The sequence below is a fragment of the Bos taurus genome, chromosome 18 (assembly GCF_002263795.3).
Source record: "Bos taurus isolate L1 Dominette 01449 registration number 42190680 breed Hereford chromosome 18, ARS-UCD2.0, whole genome shotgun sequence".
Classification (NCBI taxonomy): Eukaryota; Metazoa; Chordata; class Mammalia; order Artiodactyla; family Bovidae; genus Bos; species Bos taurus.
In genome coordinates this window covers 54,865,681-54,893,203 of record NC_037345.1, presented here as the reverse complement: position 1 = coordinate 54,893,203, position 27,523 = coordinate 54,865,681, and the positions used below count along the sequence as shown (strand labels likewise).

General features: G+C 55.5%; 1 protein-coding gene across 5 annotated transcripts; it reads left to right on the top strand.

Moving 5' to 3' along the window:
- The first annotated feature begins 241 nt into the window (after positions 1-241).
- LIG1 (DNA ligase 1) lies at positions 242-27,523 on the top strand. Of its 5 annotated transcripts, none has more exons than XM_005219131.5 (28): positions 242-338; positions 3,723-3,790; positions 4,859-4,948; positions 6,149-6,287; positions 7,651-7,777; positions 9,022-9,117; positions 10,543-10,647; positions 11,079-11,192; positions 11,407-11,482; positions 14,082-14,162; positions 14,482-14,538; positions 15,331-15,503; positions 16,144-16,310; positions 16,703-16,779; positions 17,448-17,539; positions 17,732-17,831; positions 18,355-18,440; positions 18,981-19,096; positions 20,098-20,193; positions 22,373-22,483; positions 23,020-23,091; positions 23,465-23,609; positions 23,768-23,850; positions 24,558-24,710; positions 24,816-24,869; positions 25,438-25,581; positions 27,032-27,124; positions 27,284-27,523. In XM_005219131.5, the coding sequence occupies exons 2-28, from the start codon at positions 3,774-3,776 to the stop codon at positions 27,365-27,367; spliced, it is 2,748 nt and encodes a 915-aa protein (XP_005219188.2). In that variant the 5' UTR covers positions 242-338; positions 3,723-3,773; the 3' UTR covers positions 27,368-27,523.

The following is a 27,523-nucleotide window of genomic DNA, read 5'->3' as shown; positions in this document are numbered from 1 at the left end:
TCCCGCCGTGCCTCGCGCGGTGGCTCCCACCAGATCTCCGTTTTCCCGCTGGTCACTCCTCAATCCAGAGCAACAGTGGCTCGGGGCTGTTTCCCAGCGTGCTCTGCGGGAGGGCTCGCCCCACTTCATCCCCTTTCCAGGGAGTCTCGCGACCGGGAGACTACAACTCCCAGCGTCCTCCTCGCGACGGCGGCTCGGACGTCGCCCGGCCCCGCCCCTCGACTCGGCCCCGCCCCCGCCCGCCGAAGTCTGCGCGCGAAGTCGGTGGCGCGAAATTGGGACTGCGGGGTCGCTCCAGGAGAGACGCTCAGGACAGCGGCGCGCGGGCCTGGCGCGAGGCAAGTGGCACCAGCCTTGCGGGGCTTCAGGGCTGTTCAACAGAGCGCATGTCGGCAACTCGGGGCTCCAGCTTTCGCCGAATAGGTCGGCTGCAAAGGAGAGGACATGGGGGCAGGCTGATACGGCCGGGAGCGCGCCGCGGAGGGGAGTGCGCGGGCTACGGGCCGCTGGAGGGGGCGGGACGGCGTCCGTCAGAGGTTCAGGATCAGGTAGAAGGTAGACGAAGACCGAAAACTGCACAAGACAGGATCTGCAGAGACGCCTGGAGGGACGGGACTACCTGAAAGGGGCGTGGTTATATAGGGATGAGGGGGCGGGGAACGGCTCTAGGTGGGCGGGGTCATCCGGAAGTTGGAAGGGCCGGAGAGGCAGGCCCACCTGGAAGGGGGTGGGTCTAGGGGGAAGTTTAATAGTGGGCGGGGCCGGGGAAAGGTTGAAGGAAAAGGGTCTACTAAGGGGAGAGCCCGGGGAGCTGGAGGTGGGGCGGGGCAAGTCAGTGGTAAGATCTAGGCCTAAAGCAAAGGCCTTTTGAAAGGTCGAGAACCTTCTGAACAGGGAGCGGTCTGGCCTTGTGTATGCCTGATGAGGGGGCGGAGTCAAGGGAAGAGACGTGAAGGTGTGGGGTCCAGGGGAGGGGAGCTGAAAGGTCTGGGCTTATTGTGGGCTTCTCAGGTGGCGCTAGTGGTAAAGAACCTGCCTGCCAATACAGGGGACTTGAAAGACACAACTTCGATCCCTGGGTCTGGAAGATTGATGCCCTGTTGGAGAGCATAGCAACCCACTCCAGTATTCTTGCCAGGAAAATCCCTACGGCCCATAGGGTCGCAAAAACTCTGAAACGATTTAGCACACAAAGCACTGCGCTTATTATTGCCCAGGATGGTGGAGGGAGGCCTAGAAGAGCTTGGGGAGGGAAGAGACAAGGATCTTGAGCTGGTCTGATTGGGTCTGAGATGTTGGTTAAATATCCAGATAGAGATATCAGCATAGAAAACTAGCTATATGAGTCCTTGAATTTTTTTTTTCTTTAATATTTATGGACACCAAGGTGAGGGTGTGTGTGGTATGAAGAAAGAATTAAAAAAAAAAATTCAATGGAGCAAGGAGTCAGATGTTTCTAATCCTGCTGATGGGCCAAGATGAGGAACAGGAGGTGATTTCCGGAATTAGCAACCCAGAGTTCTTCTATCACCTTGATGAGAAGGGCCAGCTGAGGGATCTGGAGAAACTTGAAGGTTCAAGCAGGGATGGGAGGAGAGAGAGACGGGAGATGATGCCATGGGACAGTTCTTTGTATGCTGCTGCTAAGTCACTTCAGTCGTGTCCGACTCTGTGCGACCCCATAGATGGCAGCCCACTAGGCTCCGCCGTCCCTGGGATTCTCCAGGCAAGAACAGTGGAGTGGGTTGCCATTTCCTTCTCCAATGCATGAAAGTGAAAAGTGAAAGTGAAGTCGCTCAGTCGTGTCCCACCCTCAGCGACCCCATGGACTGCAGCCTTCCAGGCTCCTCCGTTCATGGGATTTTCCAGACAAGAGTACTGGAGTCGGGTGCCATTGCCTTCTCCAGTTCTTTGTATGACGTCTCTGAAAAGGGGAGGAGAGATGGAGCGATAGCTGCTGGAACATGTAGGCTCAAGAGAAGGGATTTTGTTTGATTTTTAAGATGGGACAAATCACAGCTGATTTGTAAATCGATAGGCATGGTCTAGTAGAGAAAAGTTGATCTAGAGGAAAGAAAGGAGGGGCTTACTGGAGCATAGGGTTTGAGGAGGTCAGAGGGCATGAGATCTGGTGCGCAGGTCAAGGGTCTGATCTCAGATGAGAGTACAGCTGGGTGGTCGAAGTACCTACAGCTGGGATTCGGAGCGGTGCGCAGGTGCAGCAGGAGGTAGATAAGGCGGTGGGAAATTGCCTTTCTCGCATTTGCTTGCGTTTTCTCGGCGGCGGAGGGTGGAGTCGGTTTGCCTGAGAGAGCTGGAGAATTGAACAGTCTGGGGAAATGGAGAGGCTTGGACCGCAACCCGAAGGACTCCTGGTGACCAGTCCCGCTCTACTCTGCGGTTGCAGGAACAGGGTGGGTGGAAAGTTGGTTTCAATCAACAGCTTTGGGGTTTTGCCCGGTGAGAGAGAGGGCAGGAGGCAGGGCCCAGAGAGGGATGAAAAGTGTACTGGAGTTTGCCAGAGTTAAGGAAGGAAGGGAGGACATGATGGGGAAGGACATTGAAAAGAGGGAGCACTGACTGGTTTGGAGACTTAGGGAAGGACTGGGTAACATTTGCAGAGAAGGCAATGGCACCCCACTCCAGTACTCTTGCCTGGAAAATCTCATGGACGGAGGAGCCTGGTAGGCTGCAGTCCATGGGGTCGCTAGGAGTCGGACACGACTGAGCGACTTCACTTTAACTTTTCACTTTCATGCATTGGAGAAGGAAATGGCAACTCACTCCAGTGTTCTTGCCTGGAGAATCCAAGGGACAGGGTAGCTTGGTGGGCTGCCGTCTATGGGGTCGCACAGAGTCGGACACGACTGAAGCGACTTAGCAGCAGCAGGGGAACATTTGAAGTTGGAATAGAAATAATATTATAGGAAGGGAAGAAGAGTTTTATTTGAGCCAAATGGAGGATTCTAGCCCAGGAGAAAGCCTTTCAGTTCTGAGGAACTGCTCCAGTGAAGCATGGTTTTCAGCAGATTTATATCTTGTTAGAACAAAGAGTGGGCCTCCCTGGTGGCTCCATGTTAAAGAAACTACCCGCAGTGCAGGAGACGCTGGTTGATCCCTGAGCTAGGAAGATCCCCTGGAGAAGGAAATGGCAACCCACTCCAGTATTCTTGCCTGGGAAATCCCATGGACAGAGGAACCTGGCGGGCTGCAGTCCATGGGGTTGCAAAAGAGTCAGACACATCTTAGTGACCAAACAACAGAGTAAAGAATGTATATCAAATGCGACCAGGGACACATTTTTTCAAGGTTTCAAAAAGAAGAAAAAGATTAGCATGTACACAGAGTCATTATGGCCTGGGCACCTGGGAAAGGAACCTTGTCTTTGAAGAGCTCCTAGTCTGGGCTCGTAGGAAGGAAGGCTTTTAGCCGTGTCTTCAGAGTAGACTTTTTTTATTTCTGGTAAATGCATTCCCTTCTTTAGTTGGTTAAAGCAGCTGCATATTATGTTTGACAGCCCATATGTCAGGTCTGTCAGCGTGAAGTTCAAGCCAAATGATGTAGATTTCAGGGTGATTTCCCCAAATCTCAATTTGTGAAAGTTTCCCCTCTCTTATCAGAGGTGTATGTGTTCCGATCTCCACATAATCAGTGTGTTTTGTGTTTTGATCTCTGCACAAAAATGAGTATCCTCATCAAGTATTTTTGGATGTTCTTTTCAGAAACTGGTGACCAGCGGAGAGGAGGAGTGGGGAGAGAATTCTGATACCATCATGCAGCGAAGTATCATGTAAGGACCCCCGCCCCACCCACCAGCAGCTTGCGTTCTCCAAATTCTCTGCTCCTATCTCTACCTCTGCCCTTATCTTAGAAGAACTCGGGTTAGTCTTTACATAGGAATTTCCAGGAGTTGAGCAGTATGGAGAGTGGGGAGGGGCACTGGAAAACCAGGTGGTGTAGTAACTGAGAATTTTAGTGGCTGCAAGGTTCAGAGACCCTAGCCCCGTGGTTCTCAATCTGGGGCAGTTTCCAACTTCCCCCGACCCCCTCCAGCAGGGAACATCAGACATTCTTGGTTGTCACCACTTGGAGGGAGAGGGGGCTTCCCTTAGAATCTGGTGGGTAAAGGTGGGGCAGGCTGTTAACATCCTACAGTGCCCCAGATAGCCCCCACAACAAAGTGTGATCCAGCCTAAAGGGCCGGTAATGCCTGGGTGGAAGGGAGAGCCCATTACTTGACCTTTTCTAGAGCAGATAACGCTTCCAAACATTTCATATTAGCTATTGGCTTCCCTGGTGGCTCAAACAGTAAAGAATCTGCCTGCAATGCAAGAGACCCAGACCCTGGGTTGGGAAGATCCCCTGGAGGAGGGCATGACAACCCACTCCAGTATTCTTGCCTGGAGAATCCCATGGACAAAGGAGCCTGGTGGGCCGCAGTCCATGGGGTTGCAAAGAGCCAGACACAACTAAGCAGTGAACACATTGCTTAATGTCTGCCTGCTCCTGGAGCGTCAGCCCCTTGAGGGCAGGGACTTGATGTGTCGGGGCCGCTCCTGTGCCCCTGGGTTCCCAGGACAGGGCCTGCCACACAGTAAGTGCGCAGTTAATACTTGCAGGAGGGAAACTGGGATGCATCCTGGCTCTCACATGAGAGGTGAGCTGAGGCAGAAAAGCACATAGTGCTGCCTCCTCTGTCCAAGCCTGTTTCCTCATCCATCCAAGGGGATTGTTCAAAGTCTTTTGCTGTGTGCCAGAAATGGGGACGGGCATCGGAAGCTGAGGGATGTGGCATGTGTTAGAGGGGTTATGGGTACTGTTATCATTCACTTCTTTTCCCCTTCTTCTGCTCCTCCAGGTCATTTTTCCAGCCCAAGAAAGAGGGCAAAGCGAAGAAGCCAGAGAAGGAGACAGCCAAGAGCATCAGAGAAACAGAGTCCCCTCCGAAGTATGTTCTGGGGCTGGGAGGTGGTGAATCTGTTCATCAGTCAGGACTCTGTTGGCTGCAAGTGTTAACAAACTCGGCTCAGAATGTCGCAGGCCTCCATGGGGAAATTTTTGATCCTGGTAAACTGAAAGGCTAAAGGTAGTGTCAGCTTCTGGTATAGCTGGATCCAGGACCTCAGAGTTGTCTTCAGGACTCTGGCCCAGTGTCTTGACTTCATTCTGGAGCAGACTTCCTCCACAAGGCAGGGACCCTGCCACTGGCTGCATCTGAGGAGAACAGTGTTCTCTCCCCACCATCCTTGTCATAAGTTCTTGGGAAGACCTTGTCCCCGGACCATTCAAGGTAGATTTAGCTCACCTTCCCAGTTTGGGACCCTGGGATCCTGTGCCTAGTTTCCTTATGGGTAACAGGGTATCATGATCTGTATCAGGCTTTCAGTGTGGACTTGATGTGTCAACACCCTAACAACTTACAGAACAGGGCCTGATTCATAAAAGATGCTCAGTCAGTGATAAAGATCAGGTCATGATTTATCAACACTTCTGACTTGAGAGCCACCCCTTTTGTTTTATGTTGCTGGGAAGTGTAGTCCCTCCCTAGGGGATCAGGGTCTTACATGACTGACTGAAAGAAAGTCTCCAAAGAAATGTTGAAGGCCATTGTCTATCCTTCGTAGGGACTGCGTTTGTTCCTCCAGCATCGCCCACCACCAGGTGGGCACACAGGAGCCCTCCAGAGAAGTGGGACGAGGGGGATGGGTGTTTCAGAGCATATGTTGAAGGCTTCCCTGGCGGCTCAGTAGTAAAGAATCTGCCTGCCAATGCAGGAGACATGGGTTCGATCCCTGGTTCAGAGAGATCCCACATGCTGCAGAGCAACTGAGCCCCTGTGCCATAATTACTGAGCCTGAGCACTGTAAAGGCTGGAAGCTATAACTACTGAGTTTGAGTACCCTAGGTCCTATGCTCTGTGACAAGAGAAGCCACTGCAATGAGAAGCCCATGCACCACAAGTAGAGAAAAGTAACAAAGACCCAACATAGCTTAAAAAATATATACATGCCAAGGAGGCTTCTGGAAGATGTTTGTTGCATGCTTGAAAGGCAAGGAAGGGAATGAAACATAATGAAATTGCTGGAGAGTCTGGGGGCAGCGTCCCCACTCTGCCTGCTGGAAAAACCTCCATTTTTTCACTTTCCAGGGTGGCGCTGAAGGAGCGGAATCGAGTGGTGTCTGAGGGTGACTCTCCAGTGAAGAGGCCAGGGAGGAAGGCGACCCAGGTCCTGGGCAGCGAGGGCGAGGAGGAGGAAGAGGAAGCCCCCACCACCCCCAGAAGCCAGGTGGGGCCCCAGTAGCCTGCCCCCGTTTACCAGAAGCGTCATTCCCATTGGCCTTGGAGCTGCGTGCAGCAGCTACTCAGGAGAATTCTGGAGCTGATGCCCCAGGGGGCAGAGGAGTTCAGTGGTTGGGCCTGGTTTCTGTGCGCCTCACTCCGCCTCTGCCCTGGGGCCTGGGCGTGGTTCCTTGCCCTCGTGATGTCTTGGCAGGCAGCCTCAGGTGGCTCGGGCAGCTCTGGGTAGCCTCCCCTGTCAGGGGTGGCCGTGAAGGTGCCGTAAGTTGATTTACACAGTGATGGGAGAGAACGCCTGCTGTAGGAAAGGCTCAGAACCCGTGGAATCGAAGGCTTTCCATCTTCCCCAAGTGCAGCGGCTCACTTGCTCCCCTCATTTAAGTCATTTCTTGCCTGTTGGCTGCTCTGAAGATCACATCCGAAGTGCAGCACTTCTCAGTCTGTCGATGGTGAAGCGACATCCTGTCTCCCCCACTGCACACCCCTCTTCCATCTCCAACCCTTCCCCCACCCCCACCCCCGCCCTAGGGTTGCCAGCTCAGGACAAAGACAGTCCTGATGGAGCCTCCAAGGCCCCCCGTGAGCCGCCTCTTGTCATCTCTGTCTTTTCCTCGGCTCGTTCTGCCCCAGGGTGCTTCTGTATTGTTGCTCACCATCCCTAGATGAAGTTGTCCAAGTGAATGCCGACATTCAGCCAGTGGGAAGAGCAGGGCACTCCCCTTGCATTTAGGTGAATGTCATTTGAACCAGTTGCCCTTACATTGCATCGTGTAGACCTGGGGCTTCTGACCTAGCTGCAAGGGAGTCTGGGAAGTGTAGTCCTTAGGCTCCTGACTACACCTAGCTGCAAGGGCATCTGGGAAGTTTTTGGTTGGGCCATATTATGTGCTGTGCTGTGCTTAGTCGCTCAGTCGTGTCTGGCTCTTTGTGACCCTATGGACAGTAGCTCACCAGGCTCCTCTGTCCGTGGGGATTCTCCAGACAAGAATACTGGAGTGGGTTGCCATGCCCTCCTCCAGGGGATCTTCCCAACCCAGGGAAGGTCTCCTGTATCGCAGGCAAATTCTTTACCATCTGAGCCACCACTTTTTGGTTGGGCCATATTATGCTTAGCTAAAAATCAAAGATCTTGTCACTTTAGGGAAAAAAAAAAAAAAAGAATTGTTACCGTGGTCCATAATAGGGCCAGTCTGGGACCATGAAACTACACAGGAGAGTGGGGTGATGGCCCAGGGAAGAGGCCAGAGCTGGGGCTGAGTTGCTGTGTTCTCTCAAGTGTTTGGAAACTGAAGCAGCTGGGTGCTCCCTCCTTCTCCCCCAACTCAGGAGTTGCTCTTTCTCTTCCTTTCCAGAAGCCTGCTTCAGACTCTCCACAGGCCTCGCCTCCCAGTCCTGTCACACTGCCTGAGAGCAGCCCTTCCCACTCCAAACCCTCCCCAGCAGTTGCATCCCCATCAGGGATCCCGAAGCGTCGCACGGGTAAGGACCCCTGGGCCACGCTGTTTCAGCTACCTGTCTTTGTCCATGTGTGGATCTCTCCACCGTTGAGCCACCCTCCTGCCAGCGCTGGTCTTAGCATTGTGGTTAAGAGCACGGCTCCACCAGCCCCTGGCTGTGTGACCTCGGGCAAATGGTTTCCTTCTCTGGGCTTTCTCACTGGTAGATTGTATGAAATCTAAACACATCAAGTATTTCTGATGAAAATTCAGTGCCCAGTTGAGATGTGCTTGTAAGTGCATCAGATTTTGAAGACCTAGCATAGGAAAGGCAATGGCACCCCACTCCAGTACTCTTGCCTGGAAAATCCCATGGACGGAGGAGCCTGCTGGCTGCAGTCCATGGGGTCGCTAAGAGTCGGACACGACTGAGTGACTTCACTTTCACTCTTCACTTTCATGCATTGGAGAAGGAAATGGCAAGCCACTCCAGTGTTCTTGCCTGGAGAATCCCAGGGACAGGGGAGCCTGGTGGGCTGCTGTCTATGGGGTCGCACAGAGTTGGACACGACTGAAGCGACGCAGCAGCAGCAGCAGCATAGGAAAAAGAATGATACTGATTTTAAATATTCAAAACATGTTGGAATCATCATATTTTGGTTATGTTGGGTCAAGTAAACAAGATTATCCGAACTTAGATTCACCTGGTTCTTTTTGCTTTCCTCAGTGTAGCCACTAGAAAGTTTCAGAAGACACACGTGGCTCACTGTACATTTCCACTGACGGTGCTGCTATAAGGAATGACATGCAGGCACAGGGGTGGCTGCGGATTGAGGCAGGGCCCAGAGGAGCGGCTGTCTGGCCTGAGTCTTGGATCAGGGTCCTGGTCGGGGTCGGCCCTGTTGAGAAAGGGGGACAGGGAAGTGTTGCTGCCAAGCAGAGCGCGTGTGAAGGCCTCGGGGTGGGAACAGCACAGCAGGTGCGGGAACCCCACACCCCTCGGAGTCTCTGAGGATAAGGTGTGATGTGGGGGGCAGCGAGGGCTTGAGGATAGCGTGTGGTGAGAGGTGAAGCAGAGAGGGGGGCGGGTGCTGGCTCCCAAGATGAAGGGACCTGCCTGCCGCGGCCACACAGCCAGGAAGCAGAAGCCTGAAGGATGGGCCCCGCACCCGGGCAGTGGCAGGGCCCCAGAGCCATCCCAGGGGCCATCACCACGGGGGTCTGAGCCCACTGTGGTGGGTCCGGTGGGCCAGCAAGGAGGCCACCCTGAGCCCTTTGTCTTTCCAGCCCGGAAGCAGCTTCCCAAACGGACATTTCAAGATGTTCTGAAAGAGCAGGGCGAGGACAAGGATCCAGAAACTAAGAAGAAGAAGGAGGAAGAAGGTGAGACCCTGGTCGGGAGGGAGGAAGCAGGGGAGAGGCTCACTCTGTGTTTGTGTGGGGGGGGTCTGGAAAGGTGGGGGCCTGCCTAGGAGGACAGGGTGTGGGGACCCCACTTGATTTGACACTGTGACCAGGAATCCACACGTTTCCATCAGAATCCCACCCCGCTGCCCAGGGAATTTTGTCATGAACGCATTCTGGAGTACCTTAGTTTGGCCATCTTAATTCAAATACAGTTTATTCTCTCTGTTTATTTCTCGTATGGAAGATATGTTCCTCTAAATGATTTGTTTTTATTGTAAGTTTTGCCAAAAAGCAAAGAAGTAGAAACTTCAGGACCCGTAGTGTCTTAGTAACTAACTGCGCATTGCCCAAGGCCTTTGCTCTTCAGCTTGTCGAGTTATGTCCAAACAACTATTTATGTTCTAGCTTGGGCGTTTGAGAAAGTAATATACATAGCATTGAAAGGAAAAAAAATTAATTCTTAAATAATCACAGTTAGTTTCTAATAGGATGTCTCCTGGGCACTGCACAATTGCTCGGACCTCGGAGTCCAGTTGAAAACTGCTGCCCTCGTTTCCTGTTCATGCTGATTTTCATGTAATACTTGGTTTTCATCACACCACCCATGAGTACCCAGCTTTGCAGAAAGCTGACGTCATGAATTACCAAGTATGTGATCTAATAATGACAAGCAAAATGCCGTGAGCTAGTAGGTCACACAGCATCCAGCCTGTGAAAATGTAAAATATCTTACCTGGGAAATACAGCTACAAACATCTGATCCACAGATCATTTGGGGCCTTTACATGATTATAATAATCAGGCTTTGTCACCGTCATTTGTTTCAATAAGAGGTCTTTATTGGGTTTGTCCTTCCCAGGGAAGGTCTGAATTTGGTGGAGATCTGATTTCTGGTTGGCAATTTTTAGTAACAAATTTTACTGTAAATCATGAAGTTTTAGCCCTTATCTGTGTCCAGGGGTTTTGGGGGCCAGGGCAGGGGATGACTTCTCCCTACAAAGGCAGATTATTCCCAAGTCAATTGATGCAGTTGTTATTATTACCCTGGAGGTGGGTTTTTTTTTTTATTTTTCAGTCAGCTTAAAAAAACTTTAACAAGTTATCATTGGCATTTTGAAACCTTTCCAGTTCTATTTCATTGTGAGTAATTCAAAAATAATGGTTTATAAGAAAAGTCTGGCCCTCCCTGCTTTTCAGCTACACAAGCAAGCGTTGGGGTTGGTGTCCCTCAAGGTCCCTGCGTGGCCAGGGCTGACCCACCCTCACCCTCCCGTCACTTCACACGTGTGCGGTCAGAGCAGCAAAGATGAAACGGGGCGGAGTGTCTTGGGAATGCAAATGCCCTTGGGGAGGGGTTCCCAGTGCCACTTCTTGCCATCTGCCTTTTTATGTCATTGGAAGCGGAGACACCAATAGAAAGCCTCCCAGAGCCTGAAGGGGACGACAAGGAGGAAGTGGAAGGTGGGGACCAGCCCACGACGCCCCCTGAGCCCCGGAAGACCTCCAGTGAGTGTCTGACCCTCTTTCTCCCTGGGGCCCCTCTCTCTGGTTTTGTCGGGGCGGGGGGGTCCCATGTCTTTGGAGGACGGTTAATGTAAATAAGGCTTGGATAAGACTTCAATAAGATTCTCCAATGTCTTGTCTAAAAGCAAATTCTAGGGGAAACTTTAGGTTTTGTTACTACTGTTATTTTTATTGTTATTTTTCCTCCACACATGTGAGGAAAAGAGAGCCAGTCATCCTCCAACGAGTTATCTTTCAGAAATCATAGGCACTGGGGACTTCCCTGGGGGTCCAGTGGCTGGGACTCTGTGTTCCCAGTGCAGGGGGCCCGGGTCCCATCCTTGGTCAGGGAACTAGGTCACACATGCCTCGTGGCCAAGAAATACATTTGTTTAAAGTTTGCATCACCATCTGAGCTCTCTCACTTTCAGCAGAGTCCCTGACAGAAAGCGTCTCAGAGCCCGGGGTGACGGTGAAGCAGGAACCACAGGAGGATGGCCAGGCTCAACCGCCCCCCAAAACTCCAAAGACCCTCAGCAGTTTCTTCTGTGAGTGGGGACTTCACCTTGCGGGGCTGCGCAGGGAAGAGGCAGGTGGGTCTTTCTCCAAGGAGCTCAGCCTTCCCATGGGTGAGAAGGCCTAACTTGCCCTTCCTGCCGTGTTCCTGCCCCAAGCACGGAGCGATGCCACCTGGAGAGTACTTGGGAGGTGGGGGCTGTGGGAAGGAGAAAGGGTCCACTGTTTCCCTGCTTCATTCCCCAGCCCCCCGGAAGCCAGCTGTCAAAAAAGAAGCGAAAGAAGAAGGACCTGGTGCTCTGAGAAAGGACGAGATCAAGGGGTGAGTCAGGATCCATCAAGAGAATAGCAGACGAAACAAAGTAAGCCAGTGAGTCCCAGGCCTCACTGATCTGATTGGAGGTGGGCCTCCAAAAAGGAGACCGGTAATCACCAAACAGCCTTTCAGCGTTAGAATTTTGTGATTCAGGTTTAATTAGTCTAATAAAAAATTTGGGATTCTTAATGACAAGTTTGTACCCCAGTCGCAACCTTATTAGTGAGATTAAATGGCCCCATTTCAGCACGTGACTGCGCTGTAGGAAAGGTCAGCTCCTTTTCTTGCGCCTCCTCTGTGTCAAGTCACGTCCTAAAGGTTTCTTTTGTGCCTTTTTACTTCCTCTCTGCAGTGGGCCTGTGCAGTAGGCAGCTGGTGTTTAGCCATTTCCCAGGCATTGAAACCAGTAGCCCAGCAGCTAGGCCATCTTCCCTGGGACACGCAGGGAGGGTGGGGGTAAAGCCAGGCCTGGAGGCCGAGTTGCCCTGGCTTCTACGCTGGGCCTCTTCTCTGCACCCCTGCCCTGCGCCCTGGGCTCGTGCCCATGCTTATATTACTTGTAAGTTTCTCTCGCCAACTTGGTGTCTGACATGAAGTTCTGTGTCCTGATTTTTACTTCTTGGGATACTGCGATCGTTTTTTTTTTTACACTCTTCCCAACCTGATCACTGATGGCCGCCTCCAGGAGACAGACAAACTGTCAGTACCTCCAATTTCCTCACCTTTAATATGAGGACTTGTTAATGGTAGAAAGCACACCCTTTTATCCACTGTAAACGGTGTGCTCGGCACCAGACGCTGTGCCCTCCATATCCTGATGCATTGAAGCCTCACAGCAACCCTGTGCATCGACTCTGTTGGGACTCCCATTCCACAGGTGGGAAAAGTGAGGCATGGAGGCAGGACAGTGCTCTGGAGTGCTTGGAAATCCCAGCTCCACCTTTGTCAGCTGGTGTGACCTTGGCCAAGCGACTTAGCCTTTCTGGGCCAGTTTCCTCCTGAGGTTTGCAGACTAGCGTCTGGCCATGCCCACACTCGGCAAGTAGTAGCTGCTATTATTATTATTAATTTTGATTGCCTTGATTAGACCACAGATGAGGAGTGTGGCAGAGTTGGGATTTGAGCCAGGCAGCGTGGCTGCAGAATTTCTTACCCCTCAGCTCTGCCGTTTCTCCTTATAGTAGGAAGTACCAGGCAGCGATCCCTTATCAAATACTGAGACCATACAACTCACTGCTCGTGCTCTGTCCGGCTCAGCCATCCTCATCCCTGTCTGTGCACAGGATCAGCTGAAGAGCTGTAAACAGTCGGCAGTCTCCTCCCTCACCCCATGTTTGGCAGAGACATAGGTCTGAGGCTGGGGAGTCAGTGTTGTAAAAATGCTCCCCACAAAGCGCACCAAGGAGTGGGAACTCTTCCCCTAATTTCTCCCTTAACCTCAGGGCGTGTCAGGGCACGGACTCCGGGTAGCTCCATCATATGGTTGGTTCAGAGGGAAATTGCTTCCTCACCAGGACACAGCTGGTCACTGATGGAGCAGCGATTTTAACCCAAAGGAGTGTGACTGCAGAATCTGGATTGTGGTGGCTCTAACGGGATGGGTGTGAGGCATTTCCCGAGGAACGTATGATGTAGAGGGTTAGAACACAGTCCGAGAACTGCACCGCTTACTAGCTGTGTGGCCTCGGGTGAGCTACGTAACCACTCTGCCCAGTTTCCTTATGTGACACGGGAGGCAGGTGAGTCCCTGCCTGCAGGACTGATTTGCTAGCAGATGGAGTGCCCTTCGCACAGTGCCTGGCTCCTTGGGGCACCCAGGGACTGCACCTTCCTCCTGCTGTTCCAGCCAGAGTGAGGGCAGGTCTGACCCACAGGGGTCCTTGCCTCTCGGAGTGGACTCTGAACAACATGGCTTCCCAGGTGGCTCAGTGGTAAAGAATTCATCTGCCAGTACAGGAGAGGTGGGTTCAATCCCTGGGTCGGGAAGATCCCCTGGAGGAGGAAACGGCAACCCACTCCAGTATTCATGCCTGGGAAACCCCATGGACAGAGGAGCCTGGCGGGCTACAGTCCATGAGATCGCAGAGTCAGGCACAACTGAGCGACTAAACTGAACGATATTCAGATCACACTGCTCCACTTCAGCCACACTGACCCCTTTTCTGTTCCTCCAACGTGCCAGGCGTGTCTCTGCCTCAGGGCCTTTGCACCTGCAGCTCCCCTCTGGGATGCTCTTTTCCCTGGCCCCCACTCTGCTAACCCCTCATATCATTCTGACCGGATGTCTCCTCTGGCCTTCCCCAACCGTCCTCTGAAGCAGCATCTGCCTTTCTGATTTCTTCCTCTATCTGGTTTTTGTCTTAAAAATGTTTTAATACTGAAAATGACTTATTCTCTTCTGCTTTTTGGTCTCATTTGTTTTTCACCCCCGACTCTCACACTGGAACATGTGTTCCAGGTTAGCAAACTCACTTTCATTCATTTCCATGCCCTTGTGCCTGGAATAGTACCTGGCACTTAGGACATGCTCAGTAGATGCCAGCTGGTGGAATGGCTTCTCCTCGACCCAGGCATCTACCCTGCAGCCTCTCCTTTCCCTCCACAGACACGTGGACCCAGCGAGCTATAATCCTGCCAAGAACAACTATCACCCCATCGAAGATGCCTGCTGGAAGGCGGGCCAGAGGTGAGGCGTGGCCCTCCCTAGAACCCCTCCTCTGCTCCCTGGCACTGCGGGAGGCCTTGTCTCCGGAGGCTTCAATGAGAGATTTGCCAGTCCTCCCCCAGCCCCCACAACCCTCAGTGTTTTGGGGAGACCATTGGGCGCTCTGAAGGGGATGGAGAGAGAGAACCCCAGGCAGGGGTCAGGCAGGATTGCCTGCGAGCACCTGGGGATCAGCAGATCTTTCACTGGGAAGCGTGTAGGGGCAGGGAGCTGGCGGGGAGGCAGCGTGGGTGTACACGCTGGGTGTACAGTGTGGGTGTTTGTCCTTTTCCTCCCCCAGGGTTCCTTATCTGGCTGTGGCCCGGGCGTTCGAGAAGATCGAGGAGGTCTCTGCTCGGTAATTAACCAGGCTGCCTGCCCGGGGCCAGTGGGGGCTCTCCCGGTTCTGTCCCACTGGCGCTGGCTGTGCCTCCAGCTGTTTAATCCTCTTAACCCCCTCCTGGCTCAGCTGCACCCTCACGCATGAGATCACAGACAACAGGCCTGGCCACAAGAGCGGCCACAGGCCTCTGAGGGCCCACACCATCGTTTGTGCCTGGTTTGTTGGTCAGAGCAGGACAGGAGGGTGACCGTGATCCCCGGCGTGGGAAGAGAGGCTCCACTGCCTGGTGGCAGGAACTGGATACTAAGCTCAAGTAACCAAGAGTACCTGCAGTAACCAAGGCTGATGCTCCCGATCCTCAGTGTTAGAGAAAGCCCACGTCTTGTTTGTAGTGAGAACCCTGTCTCAGCCCAATACTCACTAGCTCTTTGACCTTGGCATGTTACATAGTCTTTTGTGCCTCAGTTTCTTCACCTGTAAAATGAAATAGTATCTAGCTCAGGGCAGCTGTGAGAATTCAGGGAGTCAGAGAACGTTTTGAAGGCTTAATACCAACGCCTGGCACCCGGAAAGCAGTCCGTACACATCAGCTGTTTCCCTGTAGCTGATCATGCCTTTTGTCGTCGTCAGATGGAGTTCCTGTCCCACCAGCAGCCTGTGGTGGTCCCTGTGGCTCGGGTCACACACCGGGCACTGGTCGTGAGCCCTCTCCTCGTCTCTTTTCCTGCATTTCTTTTATCACCATGCTCTCCTACCCCATCTTGACCCCGAAATGTCAGGTGGTCTCACCCCCATCCCCTCCTCCAGGCTCCGGATGGTGGAGACGCTGAGCAACCTGCTGCGCTCCGTGGTGGCCCTGTCACCTGCTGACCTCCTGCCCGTCCTCTACCTGAGCCTCAACCGCCTGGGGCCGCCCCAGCAGGGCCTGGAGCTCGGCATCGGAGAGGGCATCCTCCTCAAGGCAGTGGCCCAGGCCACGGGTGAGGCGGGGGTGGTGGTGGACGCCCCCAGGCCGGGTGGATGGGGGGCTTCCAGGGAGGACGTGGGGAGGCTGGGAGATGATGGGGAGGGACTGGAAAGGTGCAAGGTGGGGAGGGCGGCCACTGACAGGCTGAGAGCGGGGGGGAATCAGGACGAGGTCTGCACTCAGATCAGGTGGGAGAGGGGGATGCCGCAGGTGCAGAGCAAGGCTGATGGTCGGGGCTCGTGGAGGTTGCAGAGGTCCTTAGGGGCTTTTGCCAGCAGAGCCACGAGCGGAGCTGGGGACAGAGTGTGGTTGTGCCCAGGAGAGGTTGGCCGAGTGGGCGGGACCTGCCCACCTGCCCAGGGCCTGGGGTGCTCTGTGTTTACTCTGAAGGTGTTGGGGAGCCGTGGAAAGGTCCCAGGCAGGCAAGGGGCAGGGTCAGTTCTGGACCCACGTGGAGGACGGACAGGAAACCAGGAGGCCAGGGAGGAAGTCGGGGCCGAAATCCAGGGCTTTAAATCCCACCTCCATACTGATGATGCCGCCCCAGACGACCCCTCTGGTGTAGACGGGCTCATCATCCTGGCTTCTGGAGAGGGGAGCCTGGTGGCCACACCCCTCCTGGCGCTCAGCCGCTGCTCCCTCTACCCTACAAGGTCGGCAGCTGGAGTCCGTCCGGGCCGAGGTGGCCGAGAAGGGTGATGTGGGGCTGGTGGCCGAGAGCAGCCGCAGCACCCAGAGGCTCGTGCTGCCCCCGCCTGCGCTCACTGCCGCCGGCGTCTTCGCCAAGTTCCGGGACATCGCGCAGCTGGCAGGCAGCGCTGTGAGTGGGCGGGCGGCTGGCTCTCCCCAGACCTTCTCCTCTTGGGGACCTGGAAGGCTCTGGTTCGACTGCTCAGGGCGGTGTCACCTGGGTCCTGCTTTTGGGATCAGAGCTTCTCTTCTCCTGCTGCTCTCAAGACTGCAGGACTCTCCTCCTGAGACCCTAGCCCCGATGTAGTGCGGGCCGTGGGGCTCCGTGAACACCTGCTGAGCAGAGCCGGGGTGGGAGGCCGGAAGGACAAGCTTCTTACTGTTCTCTGCGCTCCAGGCCGTGGAACCGGGGAGCAGGGGTGGGAGGCGGGCAGGTCTCCAAGGGTGGCAGCTCCCCAGGCAGCGAGGATGGCCTCCCTCCCTTCACCCCTGGCACTGACCGCCCTGCCCCCTTCTCTCCAGTCCACAACCAAGAAGATTGACGTCATCAAAGGCCTCTTTGTGGCCTGCCGTCACTCAGAGGCACGTTTCATTGCCAGGTGAGGGTGTGGGCCTGTGACGGGGGGAGGAGGGCCAGCAGGCACATCACTGCTGGTGCCCTGACCGCCCTCGGATGGGAGCATCGTGAGCGGGGCACGGAGCTCCTCTTCTCAGCAGTGCTGCCTGGAGAAGCCTGGGCTCGTGGGTGAAGCATGCCGCAGTGGATTAGTGATGTCTGCCCTGGCCTGTGCCTCGCGCTTTCTCCCATGAGCTCCTCCCTGCAGCTCTGGGAGGCTGTGAACCTCACTCCCGTTTAGAGAAGGGGAGATGGAGACAGCCTCCTGCCCGAGGTCACTGGCTCAAGCAGGGCCCTTACGGGCACAGGTTCTTGGCCATCACACCCTGGCACCCCTGGGCAGGCTGTTCCAGATCTGGCCGTGCCCCGGCCCCACCCCCACCATCACTGCTTTGTCAGAGGGCAGCTGAGGAGAGACACGGACACCTTGCCAGGCCCCTAGTTCTGCCTGTAGGCGCTGCCTGTGGTCGTGATGATTTGTGGCTGGCCTCAGTTTCCTCCTCTGTCAAGTGGGGCTGTGTGATCGCAGGTCCCTTCCGGCTCTGGAGGCTGCTCTGGTTTAGAGGAGAGGGTCGTGGTAGGGAGACTGGAGGAGGGAGGAGCAAGGGGCTGAACAGGTGCACCCATCCCCGTTACCCTCTGTCCCCCCAGAGCCCTGAGTGGACGGCTGCGCCTCGGGTTGGCTGAGCAGTCGGTGCTGGCGGCCCTCGCCCAGGCCGTGAGCCTCACGCCCCCCAGTCAAGGTGAGCCCCGGTGGCCAGCCCCACGCTGTCACTCAAGCTAACCCGGCCACCCTTCCCCCGATCCCCACCCCCACCTGGTTCCCTCTGCCTCCTCTCCCTGAGGAATCTCGCACCAGCACCCACTGTGGACCCGGGGCTAGCTGAGGGGGGTCGGGCCCATTCCAAAGCCCCTTCCTCTGGGGTTCATCCTAGAATGCCCCCCCGCCGTGGTGGACGCCGGGAAGGGCAAGACGGCAGAAGCCAGAAAGACGTGGCTGGAGGAGCAAGGCATGATCCTGAAGCAGACTTTCTGGTGAGACCTAGGTGACAGAGCCCTGGGTGGGGATCCAGACAAGACAGGCGCTGGGCACGGGGAGGTGACAAAGATCAGGGAGGCGTCTGACAGCGAGGGGTCAGGGACACAGGGACGGGAGAGGCGGTGATCCTGACAGCCAAGGAGAGGGGCAGGCAGAGGCTTCTGAGTTCCAGGCAGGACTGTGCCTGTGGAAAGGCCATGAGAAACCCAGACGGGGCCTGGTGATGGGCACACTGTGAGGGTCGTGACGGTCATGGAGAGAACTCTGCCCCTGCTTGGAGACCTGTAGACTGTTGCTTTCAGGCTGGCCCCAGACCATTGTTAAGCCGGAATATTGGGAGGGGGAGGCCGGCCTGGAAGAAACATGAAGGATGACGACAGTTGGGGTGATGAGGGGAGTCGAGGGAGGCAGAAGCCGACCCTGGGAAGGGGTGACAGGCAGGCAGTGGGGATCTTGCAGCCAGCGAGCAGGGTTCTAGAAGAACACCCCCGCCCGCCTTGTTCTTGCTCCCTGCCCCAGTGAGGTACCTGACCTGGAGCGGATCGTCCCCGTGCTTCTGGAACACGGCCTGGAGCGGCTCCCGGAGCACTGCAGACTGAGCCCAGGTACTCGCCTCCATGAAATACCCCCTGCCCGCCTCCACCCATCCACAGCCTCGCCCCGGGCTGGCTGCCACCAGGCTCCCCTCCCTCCATCCCTGGGGTGGCCAGCACAGGGCCCCCTGCTCAGAGAGCACCCTCCTCTCCCCTGAGCCGCACCTCATCCCCATGGAGTTCGCGCTTCCGTGTTAGAGCTGCTGTCCCCGAGATACCCCAGAGGCGGTGCGGCAGGCAGGCAGCATCTCATCCTTCTGCCATGGAAGGGCCTAGAGGGAGGCGGGCGGCAGGGGAGGGGCCGCGCTGCACCCTGGGGCTCGCCCCGAGTTCCTTCTCTTATCACGTTGTCATTCCAGGGCTGTCGCTTTAATTTCTAGACCGCTCGCATTTCTGTTTTAGTTTTCGAGAAGGGGGCGGCCAGGCTCTGTGATGACAAGACCCAGGTGTTGCACGCGTCGCTTCTGAGTGCGATTAGCAGTCTCCACCCTGCCTCCATGAATTCACCACCCAGTAAATTCTATCTGAATTCACTCTGTCCTCCCCTCCCAGGGGTTCCCCTGAAACCAATGTTGGCCCACCCCACCCGGGGTGTCAGTGAGGTCCTGAAGCGCTTTGAGGAGGCAGCTTTCACCTGCGAGTACAAATACGACGGGCAGAGGGCACAGGTAAGGGGTGGACGCGCCGCTGAGCGGGGCATGGGGTGCCTCAGACCCGAGCTCGGGGCCGGCCGGCCACGCATGGCTACTCGTCTGGTCTCGCACGGCCCTCGGGGCTTTAGTTCCCACCTCCAGTGGTACAGTCGTAGCCACCTGACTGGCTCCTCTGAAAACAGATCCTACTAGGTAACATCGTCAAGTCCTGACCCAGGGCAGTGGGAGCTCAGAAAGCGTGGGCTGCACTTGTGCTGTCCTGCTGGTGGGTGTGTTGATGTAGCCGGTGCCCTGCGTCCCCCTCAGTGCGGTTACCTGGACGTGTGTCCTGGCTTCCAGGGCCGGAGACGGCCTTGGTCTGGGCTGTGAAGATTCTTGTGGCTCTTCTGTCCTGGGGGGAGTGGGGGCCACTCCCTGCTCTCACCTGAGGACAGGTAAGCGAGCTCCGTGGGCGCCTCCCTGTGGTGCCTTGAGGCAGCTACACGCAGTAGATTGGATAGGCTCAGCATAGATGGACCTTTGAAATACAGTGCTGAGCAGAAAATAACTATGACTTAAGATAGCAATCGTGATTTAAAGATATATATTTTTAAAGTCATGTTGTATACACATACACTACTATTTCTTAGGGTAATGTGCATATTAGGTGGCATATATATGGTTCTGCTCAAGGACTGTGACCCAGACGTATTAAAATGAATACATTTAAATCATAAAAACCAGAATGTTACAGCACCACAACATCCAGACAAATTGGCGCGTGCAGACACAGAGCAAAGCACCTGTGCTAGCCGGGGGAGGAGGGGCTGGACTGGAGATGAAGACGAGGCGGCAGGGGCTCCACAGATGGGCCTGGGAGCGCCCTCTGAACCCAGGAAGGATTTGCTGAGGTCTCTGCACCAGTTCCTCCTGCAGAGCTTCTGGAACCTCCTGCCCATGGAAGTGGGGTCGAGAAAGTCGGGGCTCCCGGGAGTGGGCCCGGCTCTGAGTCCCTCTCCCCTCCCCCACGATGGCAGATCCACGTTCTGGAAGGCGGGGAGGTAAAGATCTTCAGCAGGAATCAGGAGGACAATACTGGAAGGTACCCCGACATTATCAGCCGCATCCCTAAGGTGAGTGCCAGCTGCCGGCTCCACCTCGGGGGCCGGGGAGGGGTGCTGGTAGGGGAGCGGGGAACGGAGGGCCAGCCAGGCCGGCCCGGTGTAGCGGGAGAGAGTGCAATTAGATTGAAGTGTGTTGGGTTATAAATAATAGAACGCCTGCAGATTTTTTTTTTCCCCTTTTAAATCTGAAGGCGGGTGGCCGTGGGCTGGCTCAGCTGAGGACCAAGGTCTTCCCAAACCCAGCTGGGTCTGCTGTCCTTGGCTCGTTGCCTTTTCATCCCAGTGCCTGGCCCCTTGGTCTCCAGGGAGCCACCACACTTCCAGACAGAAAGACGGGTAGGAAAGGGATTCCAGCTGCTGTCCCCCCGCCATGAGGAAGGTTAGCGCTTTTCCGGGCACCTCCCATCACCCCCGGCTGACCCCACCTTGGGGTCCCCTGTGCAGCACGGGGTCACAGGCACTCTGGTGCAGCGGAGGCTGGGAAAGGCAGACTCACACTCTGACGAGGAGAAGGTTTGGGATGAAGGTGGAGGAGAAGCCTGCACGCTGGCCCCACAGCCTGTAAATAGGGCTGGATCTCTAGGGCTCTGGAGCCAGGCTGTCTGTGCTCCCAGGGGCCGTGTGGACCTACTTTAGGAGCTCTCGGTCAAAGAGGACTTTGTTGTTGTTCAGTTCCTAAGTCGTGTCTGACTCTTTGTGACCCCATAGACTGTAGCCTGCCAGGCCCTTCCGTCCGTGGGATTTCCCAGACAAAAAGACTGGAGTGGGTTGCCATTTCCTTCTCCAGGAGATCTGAGTCAGGGCTCAAACCCAAGTCCAGGCGGATTCTTTGCCACTGAGCCACCAGGGAAGCCCACAGAGAGGACTAGTCTTCTGTAATAAATGAGGACATTTGCTCTTTCCTAGAGCAGCAAGGACAGAGAAACAGTGCAACGCAGGCATTAATTGAGCTCCTGTGATGTGCTGAGTGCTGTTTATTTTTAAAACCAACTTAAGGCGTAGTTTCCATAAAAGGTTCTGACTTGAGAGTTTGCAGAGTTTTGACAAGGTCACCCAGACACATAATCAACATATAAAACATTTCTGTGCGTTTATCACTCCAGAGTGTTTGCTCATGCCCCGTGCCAGGCAGGCCCCTCTCCCCACCGCCACCTGCCACCTCCTGCAGCAACAACCACTGATCTGCTTTTCTCATTGGTATAAGTTCATCTTGCCTGTGCTAGAGCTTCATGTAGGCAGTCACAGTCCAGGGTCAGTGGGATCTGGCTTCTTTCCCCCGTTCATTCAAGTGTTTACTGGGTGTCTGCTCTCTGCCGAGCCCTGTGCTGGAGGCTGCGACTAACCCAGACGGCAGAGCAGGCAGGTCTTCATCAGAGCCCTGCTGTTACCTCTGAGTGTACTCAGATTGGGCTCTGAAGAACAGGTCCAGGATCCTGTGAGCCTTTAACAGAATAAGACTTAGCCCTGGTGTCAGGAAGACAGGGCCGTCACCAAGCACAGCCCAGGATACAGTGTGGATGGCCCTGGGAGCCATGCAGATTCTCAAGTCCAGAGCATGTGCAAAGGCCCTGTGGTTGGAAAGGCACAGTCCGTTCAAGAACCAGAAAGGCTTGTGTGTGGGGGTGCAGAGAGTGAGTCTGAGGGGCTAGGTGAGGTGAAGGGGTGCGGGGGCTGGCCAAGGAAAGATTCCAGGGGTTTGGGGAGCCGTGTGTTTTCAGCAGGGATGAGCACCGAGAAGATGTGGGGTTTACTGAGAGCAGCCTGGCTGCTGTGAGGAGAGTGTATTGGGCAGAGTCAGTGCAGGAGCAGGGAGACTGGTAGGATGCTGTGGCTGAGGCTGGACTGGGCTCTGCGAGGTGGTGGCAAGTGGATGCCTTAGAGATTTCACAGAGAGAATGGGCAAGTTCATGGCTGAATTGAATGTGAAGTGAGCAAAAGAGGAAGATGACAAAGGCTCCTGGGTTTCCAGCTTGTGGGACCACATAGTAAGTCCTCAGAAAACTTAGTTTTTTCCCCTCTCAGTGGGGACCAGAAGGCATCTGTTTTCACGCGTGTCTCTAAGGCTGGCATCAGTTTGTCATTGGATCTTCTCCATGTAGAAGGGGAATAAACTGGTTTCTCTCCATCTGTCTTTTGGCCTCATCCACCACCTCTCATGAGCTTTGCATTTCCCCCTTTCACCTTTCAGATTAAACTCCCATCGGTCACATCCTTCATCCTAGACACAGAAGCTGTAGCTTGGGACCGGGAAAAGAAGCAGATCCAGCCATTCCAAGTCCTCACCACCCGCAAACGCAAGGTAGCCTCTGCCCCACTCCAGCACCTGCCATCATCTTCCACCCAATCCTGCCCTGTCCCAGAGAGACAGAGTTGTCAATTGGAATGTAGTTCTCTCAGCCTTTTACAATATGGCTGCCACAGCTCCGGCCATCACATTCTTATCCCAGCATGCCAAATAGGAAGGAGGGAAGGGGTCTTTACTTATTATGAAAGATCTGTTCCAGGAGCCCCCTCATCCTGCACCCTAGAAAACTTCTTCACTCTCATTGGCCAAAATTGTCATGTCACCCTCACTAGTTGCGAGGGAGGCTGGGCAAGCGAATACTTAGCAGAGAGAATGAGATGATTGCTCTCATAATCCAGTGCCAGCGGCCGGCATCATTGCTGTGCTTATAGGCGTACAACCTTGTGGCTGGGGAGAAGGGGAGAGTGGCAGGTGACTGGGTGTCTGCCTCCGGTGTGATGGCAGGGGCCCCACCCAGCCCCACCCAGCCCCACCCAGCCCCATCTCACCTTCCCCACCCCCACTCCGGGTCTCCATCCCTCCCGACCCAGGAGGTGGACGCGGCGGAGATCCAGGTGCAGGTGTGTCTGTATGCCTTCGATCTCATCTACCTCAACGGAGAGGTGAGTTCCGGCATTGTGTTCTGGGTGTTCGGGGGATGAAGGGGTGTGTAGACCTGGGAACCAGCGGGCTGAGCTGGGAGGCCACGCTTGGGCAGCGGCTCTCAAGTGTGGCCCCTGAGGCCTCCCTTTGCAACTCCCCATCTGTATGCCTGTCCTGCAACCAAAACAACCTGCTGCGGCCTGAGGGCGGGAACAGACGTGAGAATCCAGCCTCTGTTAAGTTGCCTCAAATGTAAACTGACGCCCCTCTTCACACTCACCTCCATCAGCCACAGGGTGACCTGTGACCCACCCGCTTCCTGTTTTGCCCGACCACGTCGGGCTTTTCCTCCTTATTTCCATGGTGACGTCTGTCTGCCATCCCGCCCTGCAGTCCCTGGTACGTGAGCCCCTCTCCCGACGCCGGCAGCTGCTCCGGGAGAACTTCGTGGAGACGGAGGGCGAGTTCGTCTTTGCCACCTCCCTAGACACCAAGGACACGGAGCAGATCGCAGAGTTCTTGGAGCAGTCGGTGAAAGGTGAGGGCGTCCCACACGGTCTGTGCCCCCCGACACTCCCTCCCCGCCCCGTGATCTGCACCCACCCTGGCCCCACCTTACGACTGGACCAGAGTCCCGCCCACGGCTTTTGCGAGGCTGTGCGCCGGGGCTTCACGTGGCTCTCCTGTGTTCCCTAGACTCCTGCGAGGGGCTGATGGTGAAGACCCTGGATGTGGACGCCACCTACGAGATCGCCAAGAGGTCACACAACTGGCTCAAGGTGCCGCCCACCCTCTCATCCTGCCAGCTCTCTGAGCTCAGGGACCAGAAGCCTGTCCCTGCTGGGTGGTCCACACCCCATCGCCACCTCACCCCATTCGAGCTCTGGGGCCCTTTGCTCCTTCCCTCCCGCCTCCCATAGCAGCCGCCTCGGCCCTGCTGCCCGCGCTGCTCCCTGTGAGCAAATTCACCAAGGCTGGTGGAGAACCGCCTGTCTGTGTGCCCCAGGTGGCAGGATGAGGGAGCCTGGGGAGCACTCTGTTCTTGCCTTCCACCAGGAGGTCAGCCAGGACGCAGATGGGGAGTAACGAGCAGGGTAAAGTCAGGGGCAGGGCCACAGCAAGCGCAGAGACCCTGGGGTAGGAACAAGCTCCTGCCTGGCACACAGTTGGCACTTAATTTAGTTTCTGAAATGAGTGGATAGATGTTCTCCCTGTGATGGAGTGGAATGTCCCTCCATACTAAAGGAAGGGGGATCTGAGGTGACCCCCCAAAGTCTGCCCACCTGACCCGTCCCCTCCATCCCGCCTTCTCCATCAGAGTGGCCCCTTTCTCATCAGCCTTTTTCAGCCGAGAAACCTGTCCCTCATCCGCTCTCCTCCCAGCGTCTGTCCTGGGTCTTCTCACCCAGCCCCCACCCTCCCCACACCAGCAGTGGGGTTCACACCTGAGCTCCCCACCCTCATCTCCGGCCTTCCCTCCCCCCAGCTGAAGAAGGACTACCTCGAGGGTGTGGGCGACACCCTGGACCTCGTAGTGATTGGTGCCTACCTGGGCAAGGGGAAACGGGCCGGCCGGTACGGGGGCTTCCTGCTGGCCTCCTATGACGAGGAGAGCGAGGAGTTCCAGGCCATCTGCAAGGTGCCAGGTGGACCCCGGAGGCGGGTGGCGGGGAGGGGCAGACCGGCTCATCCTGGGCCTGTGGGAGCTGGGGGGAAGCAGAGCCACTGACCCCTGTCCTCGCAGCTCGGAACTGGCTTCAGTGACGAGGAGCTGGAAGAGCACCACCAGAGGCTCCAGGTGAGCCCTCCCTGCCCGCTGGGGGCTCTCGCCCTGTGGGAGGCTTGGCGGCGGGGAGCCCAGCACGTCCAAGTTCAAGTCCCAGCCCTGCCGGCTACCGGCCAGAGATGCTGTCAGGGAGCCCTGTTTGCCACGCTCAGGGCCAGGCTCAGGGCAGGGCGTGTTGCTGGCTCCCCGAGTTCGCCCTCAGGATGCCAGGGGAGCCCCAGTCTCCGGGGTGTCTGCTGGCCTGGTGCCGGGCGTCTGGGGTGCGCTGCGGTTTCCTGCGTGTTCGTGTCTCTGGTCTGTGTGTCCCTGTCTGGGTTCTGTCTCTCTTGGTCTCTGACTCCTGTCTCTGGGTTTCTGCTCCTCTCTTTCTGCCTTTAATTTCTTGTCTCGGCTCCCAGGGTCTCCATTTCTTCCTTCTCCCATTTCTTTCATCATCCTTGCCCCTGCCAGTGTTCTACTTTGAGGGGTGTCTGTGTCTCCCCTTCCCCATCTTCCTCCCTCTTTCCTCGCTGCCCTCCCTCCCCCAGCCCTCGGCCTTGACTTCGATCCAAGACCCTCTCCCCTTCTCGCACGGCTGCAGGCCTTAGTGCTGCCCACCCCGCGCTCCTACGTTCGGGCTGACGGTGCGGTGGCCCCCGACCACTGGCTGGACCCCAGCGACGTGTGGGAGGTGAAGTGCGCGGACCTCTCCCTGTCCCCCATCTACCCTGCGGCCCGAGGCCTGGTGAGTAACGGGGGTACCCTGAGGAGATCCTCCGAAAGAATCCCAGCTGAGTGGCTGGAGAGCAGCGGGGAGGGGATTCTGGGGCCCATGTCTGTGCTTCCGGGGTGATGCTTCAGAAGACCGAAGCTGGCGTTTTATTTGGGTTTCAGACAGTGAAATCAAAGTCTCCTTTAAAAAAATAGGAAAAATTCCCCAGGAGTAGAAAACGATGAAATTGATTTCTTTGTCAAATTTTAAATTCTTATGTCTTTAATTTTATGTTCTTATTGAAGTATAGTTGACTTAGAAAGTTATGTCAGTTTCAGGTGTGCAGCAAAGTGCTTCAGTTAATTTTGTTTAGTCACTAATCGTACCCGACTCTGCAGCCCATGGACTGCCGCGTGCCAGTTTCCTCTGCCCATGGGATGGGACCTGTGTCTCCTGCACTGCAGGCGGATTCTTCACCTGAGGCATCAGGGAACCCCACATTTCTATCTTTTTTTTTAAATCACTTTCTTAAATATCAGTCTCACACTCAGGTCTTAAGTAATTTTTGAGAGCAGTTCCTTTCAGTAAAAACTTAGGATACTTCCTGCTGACCATTTACGAGAAAAAGAAACTACTGCGTTGCTTTATCAACTGTAGTTCATTTTCCAAGTTTTAATGTTCCTTGCTTAATTTCTCTCACTAGTGGTTCTGTTCTCCACACCTGCCAAAGGATCCGTGTCCCAGGGGACCCCCACCCCCTGCCACCCACTGGCACTAGGGCAGCTCTTAGCATCCTCCTTCCAAAGAACAGGAAATATAACTTTTTTAAATTGAAGTGTAGTTATCTGAAGAACAGGAAACCTTAAAAACATACTCCCTTTGGGATTTCTTCTGAGCCTTCAAAATCTGGCATGCGCATTTCTGCTTAGCAGCAGACTTCCACGTAAAGGCAAAGCTCATACTTTTTATCTCGTCTCCTTCTTGAAATTTCTCACGCCTGCTCCACCTAGGGCAGTCAGGGTTCCCTGGCAACAAGCAGTGGGAGCAGCATTTATCACGCACTTAGGTGAAGCAGGCACGGCACTTGTTCACACTCATCCTCACAAAAACACTGACCTTCCCATTTCACAGATGGGAAAATAGAGGCCCAAGGTGCATAATGGGCCCAGGTTCACTTGGCTTCTGAGTCGGGAGCTGGGCTTTGAACCCCAAAGTCTGGTTTTAGAGTCTACCTCTGGCTCTGTGCCCTCCTGCCTTTCAGCCCCAATAACAATAGCAACAGAAGCCCCGGCAGCCCCCTGTTCTTATGCCACTGAGTACAGACCCAAACACTTGCGTACCTGATGTGATTTTTACAATGACCCATCACTTAGTCCCATTGTATGGATCAAGAGACTGAGGCCAGAGGCACCGGAGCAGGGAGGAGACCTTGGGTGGGGAATGCTGCCTGCTCTCCTTACCACTTCCCCTGTGCCTCCCCCAGGTGGACAGCGAGAAGGGGATCTCCCTCCGCTTCCCTCGGTTTATTCGCGTCCGTGAGGATAAGAAGCCGGAGCAGGCCACTACCAGTGCCCAGGTGAGGCCTGTGGTGGAGGGGTGGGTGGTTGGCCCAGGGGTGGGCTCACCTTGCCAGGCCAGCCTCCTGGAGAGCGTGGGCTCTGGCCCGATTTGGCTGGGAAGAAGGTGGGGCTGCCCGGGGCTTCTGACTCGCCCACCACCCACCCTCTCACCTCAGGTGGCCGGTCTGTACAAGAAGCAGAGTCAGATTCAGAACCAGCAGGGTGCGGAGCCGGACTCCGAGCAGGAAGAGTTCTACTAGAGTTCCTGCTCGCCCTGGAGGCTGGGGCGCCGGGGGCGGGGTTGTGGCTACTAGTGCTCCCCACGGCTGGTGTTGCCCTGTGTGTGTGTGAGGGGATGGTTTCAGCGGGGGTCTGGGGTTCGGTCATTTTTTTCAATAAATAATTATTGAACACCT